Source organism: Trachurus japonicus, chromosome 13, assembly GCF_045865225.1.
Source record: "Trachurus japonicus isolate A0001 chromosome 13, Traja_1.0".
Taxonomy (NCBI): Eukaryota; Metazoa; Chordata; class Actinopteri; order Carangiformes; family Carangidae; genus Trachurus; species Trachurus japonicus.
In genome coordinates, this window is record NC_140919.1 from 9,705,218 (window position 1) to 9,726,741 (window position 21,524).

General features: G+C 39.8%; 1 protein-coding gene across 1 annotated transcript in view; it reads left to right on the top strand.

The window, feature by feature from the left end:
• Positions 1 to 21,524, top strand: part of phldb1b (pleckstrin homology-like domain, family B, member 1b) — a 146,956-nt gene that overhangs the window by 68,892 nt on the left and 56,540 nt on the right. Inside the window, exon 8 of the mRNA XM_085796635.1 lies at positions 1,419 to 1,857. Coding sequence (XP_085652761.1) covers positions 1,419 to 1,857 — 439 coding nt within the window. The remainder of the gene's footprint in view (positions 1 to 1,418; positions 1,858 to 21,524) is intronic.

The following is a 21,524-nucleotide window of genomic DNA, read 5'->3' on the forward strand; positions in this document are numbered from 1 at the left end:
CGCCACTCTGTCAATCGCTGTAGCTGCAGCTGACCGGACCGGACCGGATGTAGATTTACCCTGTGAATCTGGTGAAATAGGCCTATTAATCAGATTTTTGATCGTGATTTCGTTTTTGGCTTCTCACGATCATGAAAACACTGTAATCAAAGTAAAACAATTAATAGTGTATGCAAGTTACTGCGCTGTAAAAGCACGTCCAATGCAACTGTATAGAATAGATTATATAGTTTTTATAATTCAACGAATCATGTCCAATCCTCCTATGTTAATTGTTGTATTGTTTGGGGACTACGGATGTAATTTAGCATTAGTGCTAAATCCGGTGTATTTACAGTGAGTGCTTATGCACTCACTGTTCATTAATATGCACTGTCCCGACTAAATAAACAAATGAAGTAAAGTAAAGCACAGTGAATGCACCTGTTGCCTGCAGCTGCAGCAGTGAGTGTGCAGTGTTGCCAACTTGGCGACTTTCTCGCTATCTGGCGACTTTCCAAACCCTCCTGGCGACTTGTTTTGTGAAAAGCGACTAGCAACAAATCTAGCGACTTTTTCCGGTGTTGTTACAAACAAACGTTTCTAGTTTGAAGACGTGAAAGCACGTATCACAGCTGTTTTCAGCCTCACAGTAGTAGTGAAAACGAAACTTACCAACCAGCGCATCCGGCGTTTCCCATTAAGGGGGAGGTGAACAGGGTAAAAAAAATTAACTATGAAACTTCCCAAGTGTATCACTTACATTAAGACAAATATTTTTTGTATTACAAGTTTTGTCAAATTTTATGTAAATGAGACAATATCTAATGAAATATCCACTAATTTGCATACATTTCCAGAACAGAAATCTGAACAATGGATAAAGCCACTTTCAAAATTCTTGTTTTATTTTGTTGACACATTAGAGTCAGAAGGTTTTACAGAGGAGGATTTTGGATATCTCTTTGTATCACTCTGTAAATGAGAAAATACTGTCACCAGCCCTAAAAAAATCAAATTTCGCCATGTTTGTAGGAATAAAATGTTGTATAAATCAGGCTGTGAATGATATATCAACAATCCCCTCTGTAAAAACCTTCAGAATATAGACAGGAATAAAACTGGAAGGTTTGGTGTCTGTAAGTGCTGCTGAAGTGGAGATTTCTAGCTCAGAGTTCTGAGTCCGAGTAGTGAAATGGCACTGGATATGGATTATTTCTTGTTTTTACATTGGTATTATTCGTTCATCACTGAAGCCAGAAGAAGCCTGAAGTGAAACCTCAGTTAAAGTTAGATTTAAAGTTGACTTTTGGTGGCTCAATAAATCCTTTTTTTTTTCGAAATCAATGAATAATCGTGTTTATTAATCGTGATTTCAATGTCAATCAAAAATAATCGGGATTATTATTTCTTCCATAATGGTCCAGCCCCACCCTGAGGACTCCCGACAGCCCCTCAGGCCTCTGCAACAAGGTCGTTCTGGAGAGTCCCAGGCTCCGACGGAAAACCGGATCCACGTCTGAGGAGGCGATGTGCAGCAGCAGCAGAGGGGTCCGAGCCCGCAGCCCCTCGCCCACCTTCGGCCTCCTGGAGGGAGGAGGAGGAGGAGGAGGAGGAGGAGGAGGAGGAGGAGCACGGAAGGCCAGCTTCGGGAACGCCCTGTCTCCGGCCTACAGCCTGGGCTCGCTGCCCGGCTCGTCCCCCGCGGCGAGCCCCCGCACCCACAGGAAGATGTCGGCGGGGAGACCCCACCCCCACCCCGGGATGAGGGAGAGGAAGAACAGCATCACGGAGATCAGCGACAACGAGGACGAGCTGCTGGAGTATCACCGGCGCCAGAGGGAGGAGCGGCTCAGAGAACAGGAAATGGAGCGACTGGTGAGTCTGAGACACGGCACGTCGCCATGACAACGTCTAAACTACATCACAGGACCAAGTGTCTCACGGTTATCAAACAACATCAAGGTTTATTCAGGGTCAGACAGACGATGCAGCGTTGGTATCGTTTGTTTTTACTAAACGAGAGTAAAGAGAACTGCACCTAACTAATAATTCACTTCATATTTCTCAATTACTGTTAAACTGTTGAAAAAAAAAGGAAAAAAGGAAATATCTGCCATGTAAGATATTTAAAATCAGTCCAGATTAAACCAAAAAAGCAAAATGTTCACAATTTAAATGTTCAATCTGAATCAAAATTCATTCAGGACATTTCCCAGGGTTCCTACGCAAGTATGGAAAGCATGGAAAAGTATGATATTTGATTTTATACATTTCCAGGTCTGGAAAAGTGTGGAAAATGGAAATATATTTATCTCAATACTTATCTTGGTTTGGTCTTATCTGAACTGAAGTTATTTGGGTTAATTATTTTGTATGTGCTATTGTACGTATCTCCTGGAAATCATTTGGTTGCATAATGGCACACCCACTCAGAATAATCAAAACAAAGGATAAATTGCATGCTTTTTTTATATATATTATGCACATTTATTTACTTAAACATCACAAATTATATGAATTATTTTACCGAGAAGTCTGGAAATTAGAGTCTGGAAAAGTATGGAATTTGGAAATTTCAAATATGTAGGAACGCTGATTTCCTCCTCTGTTGTTTCAGCTGACAATAAATCAGTAAAAATCTATTATAAGTCAGGTGGAGAATTTACAGTTACAGTTTCCTCCAGGGTTGTAAAACCTTAACCAACGTCGGATCGTCTTGTTGTTTATGTTTCAGTGAGAGAGAAAGAGGAGCGACCTTCTCTCTCTCTCTGTCTCTTTATAATTCATAAATCATCACAAATAATGGGTCTGTCACTGATTGAGAAACTGAACTAAATGCTTCATTAAGCTTCATTACATTCAGTGTGTGTGTGTGTGAGTGGTGATATATGTATGTGAAACTGCAGTTAATTTAATTCTACAAACACGACATTAATAAGAAAACCAGTCAGACGTTGTGACGTGTCCAGTGGTGCAGGGGGAAACGATTTACAAAGAAGCGATTGGACTTTTATTGATTATTTACAACTAGAGATGGTGGTGTGATATGATGTTTTGAAAAAAAAATATCAGTTTCAGGGTTTCACAGCTCTAAAATATGTTATTTTTAAAGAAAACAAACAACTTTTCCATTGAACACAGTCTTTTATTTTTTATATTCAACATATTATGGAATATTTGGAACATTAGCAAATGTGTATCAAGTTAGAATAAATAAAAAGATAGATATTCAATCAAATTTAGCCCTTTTTTAAGGGAGGCTGTTTGTAGGAAACGGGTCCCAGAGCGGGTAAATGTCAAAACGCCGCCTCAGCGTTTTCATGTAGACATCCAAATCTGATCTTCTGTGGAATAATGATGTCATAGCCCCGCCTCTTTAATCTGAGACCGGCCCCACAGCGGTAGACTTGACGTAACAATAACAATTTTTTAATTTTTAATTTTATTTATTTTGCATGAATATATCATTTAAAGCAGAAGTAAGTGGTCCGGTCGTTTTCGCTAATGCTGCGTTCCAGGCAGGCTTTTGAAATCGTAAATTACAGCTTCAAGTCACAACTTATGACTTTGTAGCGTTTCAGGCAACCCACTCGTGTTTTTCCGACCTGTTTTACCTGTGAAAGTCACTATAACGGCCACTCGTAACTTCTGACCCGTGAACTCGTACCAGATCGAACTGGTACGACTTCACGGTCGGAAAAATACGAGTTTCCTTGAACGCACCATAACAGTCCTCGTCGCTACGTCGCCACATTCACGGCGTCCCTTGGCTGCACACACAGCCCTGCATGCCGTTCTCTCTCCTCATTGGATAAAAACTGTAGGATACGATAAATGTTTTCTCCTGGGCTCAGAGCAGAGCAGAGGGACTGACAGACCCGTGTTTCAGTCCAAACACTCTATGTAAGTGATTGCTGTCGGAAGATAGAACTATTTAAGACTTATATTAACACAAATATATCACTTACTTCTGCTTTAAAATAGTATGAACAATCATTATGGGATGTGCGAAGGGGAGGTATGAAACCCAAAAAGGCTTTTATGAAAGCCTCATATTCAAAAACCAAATTTGTTACAAGTTAAGACAAGAAAATAAGGAATAGTTAAATGATAAGATGTAAAAATAAGTAGAAAAAAGTTGAATATACAGCGAATATAGAAAAAAAAAAGGAAAAATACATACATGAATGAATAATTCAAAACAATAATGATACATGTAATAATGAGAAGAAACATGACAATAAATAAACAACATAATTATAAATGTCTCATTATGTTTGATGGTACAACAATGGCCGACAACAATGTTACACCGGAGGGATTTCTGATCTGCACTTTCTCTCTTTGACGCTGAACCGTATGACGGAAACTTTTAGTGGTTTTGAACCCGTGACTTTTTCACACCCTGTGCTTTAATTATTTACAACTAGAGATGATTATGGAAACAGATTTCAACCATGAAGCTCTTTATGTTTCCTCTCTGTCGACCTGCTGTTCTCACTTCATCTGTAACGTCTGGTGGTGTGTTGTTCTCACTTCGTCCCGACACCTCGGTGTGGCCGTGCTGTGTGTTAGTGTGTGTGTGTGTTTTGATGAGCGTGTTGTGAGTTTATTGGCGCTGATGAGCCGTGCATCAGGATCAGGCTGCACCGTGTGGTTCCATACGTTTGGCGCTCGCTGCTGCTGCTGCTGCTGCTTCTTGATCTTGTTAAAACGATGAAAGGAGCTCCTGTTGGAAGGATTTCACCGTCGGGTCTCCATCGGTTGTGAAGGTGAACGACGACGTGCTCATTTTATATCCATGACTCTGACAAGGAGAATCTGCTCCAGTCTGATATATATATATATTTTTTTTTCTTTTTGCCTGCAGCACCTTCTTATCTGACTTATCTGAAGGAATTTCTCTGCTGTGATAATTTCGCCAGCTGAGTTCGGGGTTTGTGATGAAATGTTGCAAATATTCCTGCAGACGCTCGGTCTGAGTCTTTATCAACTTGACCTCGAGGAAGGAGATCGTTTACAGGCCGGCTGCTCCTCCTCCTCCTCCTCCTCCTCCTCCTCCTCCTCCTCCTCCTCCTCCTCCTCCTCCTCTTCCTCCTCCTCCTCCTCCTCCTCCTCCTCCTCCTCTTCCTCTTCCTGACAAACACACTGCAAAAACTCAAAATCTTTCCAAGAATATTTGTCTTATTTCTTGTCAAAATGTCTCATTTCTAGTTAAAACTAATCTCTTTCCACTTAAAATAAGACTCATCACCTAAAAATTAACTTGTTTTTAGATCATTTTCACTTGTTTCAAACAAATTTTTACTTAAAATAAGTAGAAAAATCTGCCAGTGAAAGCAAGTTTTTTGTGCTTGTAATAAGGAAGAAAAACTTGCTCCACTATCAGATTTTTCTACTTATTTAAAGTGAAAATCTGCTTGAAAGAAGTAAAAAGTGTCTAAAAACAAGCTACTTTTTAATGTGATGAGTCTTATTTTAAGTAGAATGAGATGAGTTTTGACTAGAAATGAGACATTGTGACTAGAAATAAGACGAATATTCTTGGTAAGATATTGAGTTTTTGCAGTGTATGAACTAGTGTCTGTAACTTGGCAGTGGACCGTCTGAACGGCTGCTGACATGCGGTCTCAGGGCGCCCACATGAGCCCATAGCAACCGCATTGTTTGTTGTTTCCTAAACTGAGCGGTGGGGACGGGACGGTGGGGGTGGACGGTGGTGGGACGGTGTTGGACATCTTGAACGTGTCTGAATGAAGCTGCAGAGACGAGATCCTTTAGGAAAAATAAAAAAAAGAAGCAGCTTTTTATGTGTGTTGATGTTTTGTGTGGAGGCGTCTCATCTCCAGCTGCTAATTACAAAGCGTGAGACGGAGTGAAGACGGCTCGGTGGGACGGAGACACAGAATCTGGTCAGGTTGTGGTGCTGCTGCCTCCTGCAGAGACTTGGCAGTAAAACAGTGAGACGCTCTGTTTAACCCTTTATAGTATAGTGAAGCTAGTTGACAGCAACAGGTCATTCAGTCATTGCTGCATGAAATAAGACGTTTTAAAGAGGAACTCTGCAGGATTTCCACACTAACAGGCAAAAACACCTGATGCATTGATCAATTTTGAGATTTTGGGCTATTTTTTTTCCCTTAACATGAATTCCTTCAGGAAAGTCGAAAGAAATGGTAGAAAATCCACATTAAGGTGTTTATTTTACTTCATTTTGTCTCTTTTGTTGGTAGTTTTCTACTAAATTTGCCAAAAGTTAGTCTGACCCATGTCATGTCAGGTGTCACTGTAAAGCTCTCTCTCTCCTGAACAATGATGTGGCTCCAAAAATTGTCATTTCCTCCGTGTCAGCAACCAATCGTAAAAGTACGGTTTACATTAACAATCTATGGAGTTTTACAGTCCGAGTCTTTAAAGGCCGTTTTCTCAAAATGAGTTTTTCAGACTCAGACTCTGAACCTAAAATCTCCACTTCAGCAGCACTTACAGACACCAAACCTTCCAGTTTTATTCCTGTCTATATTCTGAAGGTTTTTACAGAGGAGATTGTTGATATATCATTCACAGCCTGATTTATACAACATTTTATTCCAAAAAACATGGCGAAATTGAATTTTTTAGGGCTGGTGACAGTATTTTCTCATTTACAGAGTGATAAAAAGAGATATCCAAAATCCTCCTCTGTAAAAACTTCTGACTCTAATATGTCAACAAAATAAAACAAGAATTTTGAAAGTAGCTTTATCCATTGTTCAGATTTCTGTTCTGGAAATGTATGCAAATTAGCGCATATTTCATCAGTTCAGGTTTAAGACTTTCTTGTGTCCAAAAAGTCATGAAACTTTGCACATGCAACAGGTTTGGTGCAAAATGTATGGGGTTTATTGTTTTTTTTAACACATGCGAGCGGCAAAATGGCTCTACAGCGTCATTTATAACATTTCACGTGCTCCCTTCCTCCCCTACGTTGGACCTGGATGTATGAAATGTGTCGTGCAGAAGAGCCTCTAACACCTTCAGTCTAAAACCAACAGGTCGTCCACAACTAGGAATCTGATTTTAATCTTTAGTGCCGTTGTTTTTGCATTTTCCAGACAGGTGTGATTAATGAATATTGATATTTAGTCAATAATCAGATCCCAGTGTTTGTGTCACCACATATATAGAGAGTCAGTTTCTCCCTTTGAATTATTTTCCTTCTCATTGTGATGTTCGGCTGAGCAATTACTCAGAATATGATCAATATGGCCGACCGCAGTATCAATATCAATATCAATATCAATATCAATATCAATATCAATATCAATATCACAGGAGCTGCAGTTTTATTGATCAAGATAAAAATGTGTCACAACAGACCATAAATGAAGGGTTGTGGTGCTAGAGATATAAATCATATTCTAAAGTATATGAAGCATTTATATTTCTTCATTGAAAGTGAAAAGCAAAAATACAATCAGTATTATCTGTAATTGCAATATATATATATTTTTTTATTCTGCTTTGTTTGATGTAAACATGAAGTGAAGCTCCTCAGCAACGTGATTGGCTGATTGGATTTCTCCATTAATAATCAGGAGGACAGTTGTTCTTAAAGGGATAGTTCAACATTTTGGCAAATTGGCCCATTGCCATAATCCCTATAGTCATAGCAGTAGGTTCGTTACCTTTAATTGTCGGTGCAAGCTATTTTTAGAACGGCGGAGCAGAGCCCAAATCCCATAATGAGCTACGGAGGCTCATTATGGGATTTCTTGGTTTCCCTCATCAAACTCATCAAATACACAATCCAACAACTCCACAACGCTCTGGTGGACAAGTTGTGACCTGCACATTCACCACGCTATGAGATAAATAACACAACGTTACCACACAGAGTTGTTTTAGAGGGAAATGCAGAGACTGCTTGATGAAAAACTGTCCCTGAAGGCAACGTGCATCAGCGGTTTTGCAAGAATTTACCTCATGCAAGTTGTTGTTGAACTATCCCTTTAAGAAAACACATGCAAAGACACAAAGCTACAAATTCAGAAAACAACAAAGCTGCAAAAACTGTGTTTCTAGGGACACAATCATGTGACGGACCAGGCTAAAAGACTAATGCTGAGTTGTTTTAGAGGGAAATTCATGCAAAACCGCTGATGTGCGTTGCCTTCAGGGACAGTTTTTCATCAAGCAGTCTCTGTATTTCCCTCTAAAACAACTCTCTGTGGTAACGTTGTGTTATTATCTCATAGCGTGGTGAATGTGCAGCTCACAACTTGTCCACCAGAGCGTTGTGGAGTTGTTGGATTGTGTATTTGATGAGTTTGATGAGGGAAACCAAGAAATCCCATGAGCCTCCGTAGCGTAGCTCTGAGCAGCTCACGGCTCTGCTCCGCCGTTCTAAAAAATAGCTTGCACCGACAATTAAAGGTAACGAACCTACTGCTATGACTATAGGGATTATGGCAATGGGCCTGTTTGCCAAAATGTTGAACTATCCCTTTAATAAAGTGATTTAAAGTGAGTGTGAATGTAACATCTGATACAGAGTGAATAAAACTTTCATTTTCAATAGTGCCGATAAGGAAAAGCCAAACGATGAGTCTCCACACAAACATTCAGTCTAATATAATTATTTATCAGAGTGAACAGAGGATCAGCTGCTCCGACAGTTTGTAGGCAGCAGATTTAAAAACAAAAAAGTTGGAAAGACGACATCAGAGTCGAGTGTTGGGAAACTGTTGATGTTAAAACACACGCTGAGCGACTGAGCTGTAAACATCGCCATGACGACTGTTTTTAATTGTTGTTCTGTTGTGAATAATGAGGATCGAACCAACAAGAGCCGTCGTAGATCCTCATCTGTCTGCAGAAGATCGATCGTAAACATCTGAAACACATCGTTTTGTTCTTTACTTCTACTGTCTTTAATTTGAAGGGTCTGGCTTCTCCCGCTGTCGGCCAATCAGAAGAGAGGAGGAGGCTCTGAGTCTCTCTTCTGATTGGCTGACTGTTTTCTGACCGATCCAGTGAAAATAAAGCAGATTTCAGAATAAAACACTCAGAGAAACCAAATCCTGCTAAGTTGTTGGTTGGATGGATGGGTGGTGGGTCCAGGTGGTGAGGGGGCGGGGCTTAGTTGTGACATCACAAAGTGACAGGAAGTCGTGACGGCTGGTTTTAAGGCTCAGTTTCTGAATACAGGCTGTGTGCATTTCTCTGTGGACTGAGGCTTTGATACTTTCACAGTATTAATATAGAACCTAGAGCTGCTTTATAATCACACTACACATGGACATCTACCTTTATACTGTATGGAGCTTTAACACAAACATCTACCTTTATACTGTATGGAGCTTTAATACAAACATCTACCTTTATACTGTATGGAGCTTTAACACAAACATCTACCTTTATACTGTATGGAGCTTTAACACAAACATCTACCTTTATTTTGAAGGAGTTTTAACACAAACATCTACCTTTATACTGTATGGAGCTTTAACACTAACATCTACCTTTATTTTGAAGGAGTTTTAATACAAACATCTACCTTTAAGCTTTTATTAGAAGAAGTATTTAATGAGTTACAGTTGTGTCGGCTGTAAAAACCTAAATTAAATCTGTAAAACCTGTTTTCTTTCTTAAGTTTTCTTTACATGTTTAATGAATTCAGATGCTCAGTGGTATTTGTTGGTTAATTAACTGTTTAGAGCAGTTAACGTCTAAATATCTCTGTGGTGGAAGAACCAGAGTAATGTCACCAGTCTGGAGCTTCAGAGGTTTTTTTTTTGTTTTTTTTAATTCTCTTGGTTGTAATTTCTTGGCAGGAAGGAGCCATCAGCATCTTTACTGCCTCATATTAACCTCCGTGAGCCTCGGTGTGTCAGAGCTCAGATCCTTTTGTTCTCCCCGTAGTTAACGACAACAACGAAACGAAGCGACCTTTGGACCGGAGCGACCGCCGCCAGCGCACAATGAGTCATATTTACATTAGATCAGTGCAGATAGAGCTGAGCTGAGCTGAGCTGAGCTGAGCTGAGCTGCACCTCACACTCACTCGGAGGCAGATTCCTCAGCAGGAGGAGACGTCGTTGTGTTTCCCTCAGAGCAGAAACTCTCAGCTCTTCTTCCTCTTCTTCTCCAGAGAGGGGGAGGAGGAGGAGGAGGAAGAGGAGGAGGAGGAGGAGGAGGAAGAGGAAGGCGTGGAGCTGCAGGGCCTGTAATTAGTCACAGTTGACTCACTGTCATGACAGATTTTTCTTCCCCCCCGAGCGTCTTGTGTTTTTAAAGCATTTCACACACACACACACACATGAGGCTGCTACTCATTCACACAACCAACAATTAACCAGGAAAAAAAAACAAACCAAAGTTATATGAACAGAGAAGTGCGAGGGAGAGAGAGAGACGAGTTTCCACGGGAACGTTCAGACTCTTATTGTGAAATCAACAGGAGCAGCTGCTGCTACAGGCTCATACAGCTGCTGCTGCTGCTGCTGCTGCTGTTACACAGACTCACCTCAGGATTATTAGACTGTAGATCAGCTTTTACCTGTTGGAGCTGATTAATGATATGATGGTATCACCTTTTAATCATTTCTTCTTGCTTTAAAAGTACATTGTGTAGGAATTACTCCCATCTAGCGTTGTGGTTGTATATCTCAAGCAACTCAGTCGTATTTTTCATGCTGCATTCACATGAAATTGGGCAGACGGACGACAGCCGCTGCACGTAACAGCATAAACAAGCCTCTATGTAAACAAGTGGTCCGTCAGCACGAGGCAAAACAATACACGTGACAATATGTTGTCATGGTGATGTGGTATTGTTTTACCGGCTTTCTCTGGACTTCTGTGACTAAAATGACATCTGGTTTGTTAGCGACGGCCGTCCGCCCGACTGCAGGTGAATGCAGCATCAGTGTAACGCTCCATTCCTCCTCACTGTGTTACCACGGTGACTTTTCACAGACGCCACCTCCACCTGAGCTGACAGCTCCGGTGTCTCCGCTGAGTTTCCGTGGTTTCCTACCGTCACGCTGCCACTGAACGTAAAAACATGGAGACACCACATGGCAGCAGCACCGAGCTTACCCGCTCCATGGAGATATGAATGATATGAACGGCTGGTTAATGAAAAACAGACTTTTGAACTAAATAATCAATTTTCGTGAATAGATAACAGGAGAAGTTACACAATGTCCCTTTAAATGTGATTATAAGTTATTGAATATCAATAATAGTGGATAATGGGAGGTTTCAACTTGAAAATAGTTGTTTTCTAGTAAAGTTGATCCCAACTTTTTCCAGAGCTTTCAACCACATGTCAGATCTTCATGTCCAGATGCTCTGGTCATGTGGTGAAGAACATGAGAACTCTCTCTCTCAAATTGAATCGTAGGCAACTGGACTTGTATTTGTCTAGTGAGACCGATGCGTATGAACTGATGAAGCCCCTTGGATAAGAGGCGAAATGCCTTCCTAGATAAATACAAGTCCAGTTGCCTACGATTAAATTTTCCCAGAAAGAACAATGACCTGGATGAATGAATGAGAATATTCATAGACAAGAACATGAGAAACACTTGAAAGTTCTGGGAAAAGCCAGTGAATGAACTGAACTGTAGCTCAGCTGATCTTCAATGTTTGAGGCCAGAACTGAAGTTGTCATGTGGTAGATTCACACTAACAACAGCTTGATGCTGATTTGTTAGATGCTATTTTGTTTTTCCATAGTGATTGTGCACATTTCACTAAAATCCGACTAAATCACATCAAACATGTCCTGACCTTTTATTTCTACCAGTCGTTTATACTCAGTTTTTCTCTGAGGAAAATAAAGTTTTCATCATAAATCTCTGTGAGAGGAGCCTGTCCTCCTAACATTATTGTTATTATCATACTTATCACTGAGATAAATGTGATGTAACATCTGGCAGCAAAGGGTTAAAGGTCGTTTAATGGACAGGACCAGTCTGGGTAGCAGTTATATTGAGATGCATCATGGGAAATGTAGGACCCAGTGTTGTTTTGCTGTCAGGTCCAGATGTCTCTCGTCTGAACAGCTGGAAAACCAGATGAGATCTGAATCAAACAGAAAACAGAAGTGGTTTCAAATCAGATTACAATTCACTGTCGTCTGTTCTGTTTGTTTGCTTGTTTGTTTCTGGGCGTAGCCTGTTACCATAGAGATCGATGTGGAGAAGACGCAGATCAGATCTGATCAGAAAAAAGAAAGAAAGAAAGAAAGATGGATGGAGGTCTGAGCTTCTCTTATTGGCTCTTCTGTGTTTATGGAAGAGCTGAACCAACACTTTATTTTGAAAGGATCCACATTAGAGTGTTGCCTGTAGTTTCATCTGAGACTTTTACACTCTGACAAGAAATAACATTTAATATTTAAAAGTTATTGCTCAGACTTAAAAATCTAAGGTCAGTAGGGCTGCAACTATTGATTAGTTTCATTATCGATTAATCTGTTGATTATTTAAACGATTCATCCATTAGTTTGTTTGCACTGCAAAAACTCAAAATCTTTCCAAGAATATTTGTCTTATTTCTTGTCAAAATGTCTCATTTCTAGTCAAAACTAATCTCTTTCCACCTAAAATAAGACTCATCACCTAAAAATGAACTTGTTTTCAGATCATTTTCACTTGTTTCAAACTAATTTTCACTTGAAAAAAGTAGAAAAATCTGCCAGTGAAAGTTTTTTGTGCTGGTAATAAGAAAGAAAAACTTGCTCCACTATCAGATTTTTCTACTTATTTCAAGTGAAAATATGCTTGAAATAAGTAAAAAGTGTCTAAAAACAAGCTACTTTTTCATGTATAATATGTATTATATACTTATTTTAGGTATAATGACATTTGATTTGACTAGAAATAAGACAAATATCCATAGTAATATTTTGAGTTTTTGCAGTGTGGTCAATAAAATGTTACAAAATGTTGAATAATATCAATCAGTGTTTCTCAAACCACCAGACGACGTCCTCAAATGTCTTGTTTTGTCCACAAACCAAAGAGAGACTCAGTTTATTGTCATAAAGGAACAAAGAAACCAGAAATATTCATTTAAGAAGCTGAAATCAGAGAATTTGGACTTTTTTAAAATTAAAAAACGACTCAAACTGATTATTAGATTATCAAAATAGTTAATAATCACTTAATTGTTGCAGATCTAAAGGTCTGAAACGAGATCAGTTTCATTCACGACAGGAAAAAGCAGATTTGAATGGAGCTGAACTCTCTCTGCTCTCCACCATCTGACACACACGCCGTCCTGGCACACACACTTGGCACATGGAGCACGAGTCTCAGTGTGTGTTGTCTGTGTGAGACAGACACACACACACACACACACACACACACAAGATGACCTCATCGTTCCTATGACAAGATTATTTCATTATCGTTCTTAATGAGCAGCCACCTCAGTCTGTGTGTGTGTTTGTGCTCTTATTTTGAAGGGAGCTTTTGTGTCGTCCAATAGAAAACAACCAGGACGGAAATAATGAATATTTTCCCTTGGGCTCAGATTTGGTTTAGTGGAAATTAAAAAGGAAGTTCATCATCATCTTTCTCATCATCCTCCACCTTTTACTTTGTGTCTGTCGTCTTTCTGTCTCGACAGGAAGTCACGGACGCCGTCTCTCCGTCGTTGCGTGTCAGTTTTAACTCCACCAGGCTTAGTTCTTATTATTTGTTTCCCCCTTTTATTTTGAAAGGTCCAGCTGTTTGAAAACAGATCAGAGAAGAACGTAAAAACATATTTGTTGCTCATTTTATTTAGTCAAAAACAGCTGCAGTTTCCTCACTTCACTTAAAAGTTAAAGGGATAGTTCAACATTTTGGCAACTAATTGGCCCATTACCATAATAATCCCTATAGTCATAGCAGTAGGTTTGTTACCTTTAATTGTCGGTGCAAGCTATTTTTAGAACGGTGGAGCAGAGCTGTGAGCTGCTCAGAGCTACGGAGGCTCATGGGATTTCTTGGTTTCCCTCATCAAACTCATCAAATACACAATCCAACAACTAAATTCATGCAAAACCACTGATGCACGTTGCCTTCAGGGACAGTTTTTCATCAAGCAGTCTCTGCATTTCCCTCTAAAACAACTCTGTCTGGTAACGTTGTGTTATTATCTCATAGCGTGGTGAATGTGCAGGTCACAACTTGTCCACCAGAGCGTTGTGGAGTTGTTGGATTGTGTATTTGATGAGTTCGATGAGGGAAACCAAGAAATCCCATGAGCCTCCGTAGCGTAGCTCTGAGCAGCTCACGGCTCTGCTCCGCCGTTCTAAAAATAGCTTGCACCGACAATTAAAGGTATCGAACCTACTGCTATGACTATAGGGATTATGGCAATGGGCCAATTTGCCCAAAATGTTGAACTATCCCTTTAAATATCAGTATTTTAACATTTTATTCTTTGTTTTAGTTATTTTTTGGGGGCTTTTTTTGCCTTTAATTGACAGAAAAGTGGGGAGAGAGACTCAGGGTTTGACACGCAGCACAGTTGGGGATCGATCCAGCGATCATTGCATGAGGATTAACCAACATTACACATGAAGCAACTTCTTCTTCATTCATTTATTATTCATTATTATTATTAACATGTTTTCAACTTAACTTTGGACTCGTGGAGCGAGTGTTTCCTGCCTCTCGGTTCTGGCATCTCTGCTCCCGTCCCCGAGGATTAGCGAGACCAAATATACCCGGGCACTTTGAACACAACACCACACACACACACATACACGCACACACACAGCAGCAGCAGCATCTCGTAGATCATGTCCAAATATATCCGACATCGAACCTGTCCACCTAGACTGACAGATATAACCTGCTGCTGCTGCTGCACCACCGGCCTCACATTTAGCACAGGAGGAGAAGTGAATCATCAGTGTGTGTGTGTCGTTGTGTGTCGTTGTGTGTGTGTGTGAGGACAGATAAGACAAGAGGAGTGGACTCTTTATCTGGGACAGCAGCAGTAAATCTGTGTGTGTGTGTGTGTGTTTGCTGCAGTAATCCAGTCTTGAGACGACACCAACAGAGCGTTTTTTATTCTCTTTATTAGCAGCCTAGTAGTTAGTTTATTCGATCTTTTACACAAAATTGTTCATAGTTGAGCATCGATCACAGTCAGTCAACCTTCCATAACACCATCATTCGTTCACTATTCATTCATAAATAGATCGAGAAGCTATCCAGCTTATAAATGCCTTGGCTACCCTTTAATTCAATATTACATTAAATCCATTAGAGCTCTTCATGGTTTCAGAGTCATAGAAAGAAACAAGTATCCTATAATGAAGAAATGAAGCCAAAAAATAAAATAAAAAAATAATTAAACAGTATTACAGTTGCAATCAGAGTCATAGAAAGAAAAATAAGTATCCAATAATTAACAAGTGTAGTCAAAAAATAAAAGAAATAAATAGTTTAACACCCAATTAATCAATCCTGTTTATAGCTTTCTATCATATGTTTTAATCTATTTTTAAATTGTGTTATGTTTTTGCTTTGAGATCCTCTGTCAAGATATTCCACAGTTTTACTCCCGCCACAGCAATACACATGCTTTTTAATGTAGTATAGTTATTCTCGGTTGTTTTAAGTTAAGTTTCCCTCTTAGCTCATTATATCTCCTCTCTCTTTCCTTGAACATTTTTTGAATATTATTAGGGAGTAAATTTTTCTTGGCTTTTTTAAATAAATAAACTGTTGCTGTTAATTGTTATTTAATCAGTCGTCGGTGTTTAAACGTCAAAGGATTTTACTTCAGTTTTCTGTCATAGTTTTAGTGCAGCTGTGCCTCCTGCTGTTCTCCGTCTTCACCACTAGAGGGCGTCATTGAGCTGCTCAGAGCTGCAGCGAGACGCCACATCTCCTTTAATCAGTGTTACAGAGCTCAGAGATGATGGAGACACCACATTATATCTATTATAAATAAAACAAATGAATGATTAATGATTAATCGTGTGAACAAATGCAGAGAAACAGTTTAATTACTCAATGAACATGTGAAACAGTCGAATGAATCTTGGCTTTTAGCTTTTAGCTGCGTGACTCTGCAGGATTAAAAAACACTTCATCATCATGAGCTGAGTTTGACAGGTTTATTGGATCATTCCTCAGTTTCTTTATTCCTTCATTGTGTGTTAAATTACTTCATGTTGCACAGTTTAATGAATAATAATAATACGTTTTTTTAGAAAGCGCCTTTCAAGCCACTCAGGGACACTTTACAGAGGAGTGCATCATAAAATCATCAATAAACTAAACAAATAAAAAGAGCACATATGAATGTACAACAATGAATGAAACTGTGCAAAGGCTCCATAAGAAAACACTGTAAACTACTGAGATCAGTGCAGAAACATCAAGTTTGAGCATAAAACTTCATTTTTATACCAAAACTTCCACACTTTCCTTCTTTTTTAAAGGGATAGTTCAACATTTTGGCAAATTGGCCCATTGTCATAATCCCTATAGTCATAGCAGTAGGTTCGTTACCTTTAATTGTCGGTGCAAGCTATTTTTAGAACGGAGGAGCAGAGCCGTGAGCTGCTCAGAGCTACGCTACGGAGGCTCATGGGATTTCTTGGTTTCCCTCATCAAACTCATCAAATACACAATCCAACAACTCCACAACGCTTTCGTGGACAAGTTGTGACCTGCACATTCACCACGCTATGAGATAATAACACAACGTTACCAGACTGAGTTGTTTTAGAGGGAAATACAGAGACTGCTGATGAAAAACTGTCCCTGAAGGCAACGCTCATCAGTGGTTTTGCATGAATTTCCCTCTAAAACAACTCTGTCTGGTAACGTTGTGTTATTATCTCATAGCGTGGTGAATGTGCAGGTCACAACTTGTCCACCAGAGCGTTTTGGAGTTGTTGGATTGTGTATTTGATGAGTTTGATGAGGGAAACCAAGAAATCCCATGAGCCTCCGTAGCGTAGCTCTGAGCAGCTCACGGCTCTGCTCCGCCGTTCTAAAAAAAAAAAAAAAAAAAAAAAAGTTGAAGTATCCCTTTAAGTATTTAGGCGCTCAGCCAAATTTTATCTTTACAATAAATGTGTTTATCTCATAAAGAAAAACCCTGAGTTTACAGAGTCAGGATCACAGAGCGTTTCATGTTTCTACTTTAAAATAGAAAATGCAGCGAATCAAGTTCCAAAAATAAAATAATCAATTCATCACCGCGTCTCATAAATAAGTTGTCAGTGTTATTATTTCTGTCCAGGTGACCTTCACCACAGGGATCAAGCTCAGTCATGGAAACCATGGCGACCATTAAACCGAACGCTGAACGCATGAATATGTGAACTCCTCTGGATTAAATTTATCCTCCTATTTCCAGTCAGTTGAAACTCGTCCTCGTCTTCGTCAAGTTGTTTTCTTTTCTTAGATTAGAAGCGAGAGAGCGAGAGAGAGAGACTCCGCCCACTTCAGGAAGCTCTCACAAGACTCGGAGAATGAAGGGAGGAGGGGGTAAGGGAGGGGTGAGGGGGGGTGAGGGGCAGACTGCTGCTCTCCATCCGTCCCAAAGTAGCTCTGTCTGCAGACAGTTGTGAAACCACTTTAGAGAGACAGAGAGAAGCAGCAACATCTTCTTCTCCGTCCTGCTGCTCCGTCACACTGGCTGACTGAGTGTGTGTGTTAGTGTGTGTCAGTGTGTGTGTGTGTGTGTGTGTGTGTGTGTGTCATGGACCGTTACCCGGTGCTGAGGCGAGGTCAGAGCAGCGAGCAGGCGGTTTTCTACATGTTGACTCTGTCCAGAGAGAAGCCGGCGTTTCTCAACGGACTGGCAGCGCTGGTCAAGGTAACACAACCTGATCATATTCTACTGTACATCCTCTGTCCCGTTCATGCTTTGGAGAAGTGTTATTTTCCACAGTTGTACCTTATTTTCTACATTTGTTTCTATGTTTCTTCCTCTCTCAGCCCCAGAAGTCTGATTTAAAGGATAGCTACCGTTTTTTTTACAGTCTGGACCTTATTTCTAGCATAAAATACGATCATTTACTCACCCAGATAACTTTGGTGTCATTACAAATTGCATAACTTAGAGTCATAGACGGCACATCTTTAAAGGATAATTACAGTTTTTTACAATCTGGACCTTATTTCTAGCATTAAATACGATCATTTACTCACCCAGATAACTTTGGTGTCATTACAAGTCGTTCTGATGAAATTAGCTCCAACCGAGAGCCGCGTATATCCGTATAATGTGAGTCTACAGGGCAGCAGAATGCAGCCTCTAAATAACACATTATCTGTAGAGAAACTCCTTCATTTCACCAATATTTAGTTCTGATAGGCTAGTGCTATTCCCCTCTGAGTCCGGGGTTAGCTGTTATCAACATCCGGGGTCTGTAGGTTGACCTACTGACCTCTGACCTGGATGATGTCATCTCATCTACTGTAACAGGCCACCCCGGACTCAGAGGGGAATAGCACTAGCCTATCAGAACTAAATATTGGTGAAATGAAGGAGTTTCTCTGCAGATAATGTGTTATTTAGAGGCTGCATTCTGCTGCCCTGTAGACTCCATTATACAGATATACGTGGCTCTCGGCTGGAGCTCATTTCGTCAGAATGACTTGTAATGACACCAAAGTTATCGTATTTTATGCTAGAAATAAGGTCCAGATTGTAAAAAAAATGGTAACTATCCTTTAAACATGTGCAGTGTATGGCTCTAAGACAGTTATGCAATAATCTCTTACAGTTACATGCTTAGAAATTCCTATGGATTTATCATAGAACAACACAAACATGGGGTCCAACACTGGAAACACTCACCAACTCAAAGTCTCTAGTTTTCTCACCAGGTACTTCTACTTTTGTTTTAGAAAATAAATCCTTTTTCTCATTTTCCATGTGTTTTCCATGACTGGAAAACTGGTCAACCATTTTCCAGGTTTCCAGGTTTTCCAGGACAAGTGGGAACCCTTTAATAATAATAATATGTTTGAACAGCGGCTGCTCTCTGGGTTGTTTGGTTGGGTCAGATAATGTGAGCTGTGTTCAGTCGGTGGACGACATGTGACTCTGTGGTTACGAGCTGAAGAGAAACTCACACTGATCTGAGTTTACGAGTCGAGCTTCAGAAACGTTACAGAGTTTCAGAGTGAAGCCAGAGCTAATTTAACTAAGAGAGAGAGTTTACTGGTGAATAAAGGACAAAGTGGACGGAGATACAGTGGCATCATGTAAAAAGTTTGTGTTAATGTGAACAGTTCAAGGCATCTTTATTTATAGGCAACTCAGTGTGCTTTACTGTACATAAAGACAAAACATTAAAAAAACCCAGCATAAAAACAAAAACACAGAGTTAAAAGCAGGAGCAAAGAAGAATAAAAAAGTAAAATAAAAGAAATAAGGTTCTTAAAAAGAGTAAAGCTATAAGCACATGAAAAGAGAAATGTTTTTAACCTGGATTTAAAAGTGCTAAGATGAAACGATCTCCAAAAGGTGTAGAAAAGTTAAACATGAAACACTCTTTTTCAATATTTTAATCAATATCAGTGTATTATTTTAGTTTTCTACAGTTTTAGAGTAAAAAAAGGGGAAACAAAGCAGCAGCCTGCGACAGAATGGGAAACCCAGGAGACTTGAGCTCTCAGAGAACTTTGACCAAGGTATCAGACAAGTTTACAAGTTTACTTTATATTATTGTCACATATAATTACAAGAAAAAAAGAAGAAAAATAAAAGAAGAAAGAGGATATTTAAAACAGAAAGAGGTTGGTAGTACATTTAAAAAATATAATATAATAGTGCAATGGCAATCAATATAAAAAAAAGAAGAACAAGAAGAATGTAACAGTGCAAACGTTTTGCATGACTCTGTAAATGGAAGAACCAGCTGGAGATGATGATTTTAAGTTGTTGCTGTTGAAAGTTTGTACAGTATTTCATTTCTTTTTCTTTTTTTTTTTCCTCATAATTGAGCTGAAAAATCCTCTGAAACAGGAAGACGATCCTCAGAGGGGAAAAGTTTTCATGCAAATGTTCACGGCTCCTCGGGGGGGTGAGGGGGGCCCCTGATGGCCCCTCGTGTTGCACTGACAGCTGCGTACGCCCCTGGAGACGCTTCACAGTGAAGTGCTGCTCTGCTGCTGCATCTCACATCCACCTGTTACTGTAACATGTGACTGCAGCATCACATGAGTCTCCAGAGGTTGAACCGCTCTCAGTTATTAACACTAGTTAATGTTTCCTACTATTAAATCTACACTAGCGACGTCACAATATAGATTGTCTTGGTACCATTATTATGCAGTAATTAATTTCACAACACTATGAATGTGTAAAATCAAATATGGTCAAAATACGAAATATTCAAAGTATCTTTTAAAGAGACACAGAGGAGTTTGCTTTTGGTTATAAAAGAGTCTCATGTTAACGTGGATGAATCTACGTTACCACTTGTTAATGGGTCCATTTTAAATAAATATATCATTTTGTCTTTATAGTTATTATAATATTATTATTTAGCAGTATTTCCTAGTTTCGGTTTCCTGGACGCTGCCCGGCGGGTCATGGGAATAACGCCGCCGGATCGCTACTTGGCATCGTTCATGGTCGGAACTACGACGGTATCTGATCGTCTTCCAACCTCCGACTTTAATTCTTGATGAATGAAAACATTCTTGCCAAGAATTTCACCGTGTCCGCAGAGGCTCATGGGAAATGTAGTGTGAAAACACTTTGCTTTCCGAAACTCCTGGTTGTCCCTTTAATATCGGACCAGTTAATAATCCTAATATTCAAGTCATTAATTGTCATCTAAACCAAATGTTTAAAGGTACATTGTGTATGAATTCCTCCCATCTAGCGTTGTGGTTGTATATCGCAAGCAACTCAATGGTATTTTTCATGCTGCATTCACATGAAATCGGGCAGGCGGATGACAGCCGCTGTGGTCAGCACGAGGCAAAACAATACACCTGACAATATGTTGTCATGGCGATGTCGTATTGTTTACCTGACCCACGTTTTACCGTCTTTCTCTGGACTTCTGTGACTAAAATGACATCTGGTTTGTTAGCGACGGCCGTCTGCCCGACTGCAGGTGAATGCAGCATCAGTGTAACGCTCCATTCCTCCTCACTTTTTTTGGAAAGTGGCGGTATTTAGAAACCTTTACGATTAATTAATTGTGGCGTTAATTGTGAAAACATTAAGTCATTGTGACAAACCTAAATCTACTCTCTGTTTAAAGAGTTGAATGTGTTTCTGTTTGCTCTGGACTCGTCTCGTCTCACAGTTTCTGAATTATTTTTACTTATTTACTTTCTTCAACAACAGAAAGTCGGTTCATCGTCCTCCAGACTTTGTGAATGATGATCTGTAGCTGAGCGTGTGTGTGTGTGTGTGTGTGTGTGTGTGTGTGTGTGTTGGAAAAATAAGAGTCTTTTAATGGTCTTTGATGTTGTAACAAAGTGTTTGACGTGATGAAGTGGAGACGGGGCGTCGCTGCTTTGTGTGTGTGAGACGCCTCCGGGGGTTTTTAAAGAGGAGGT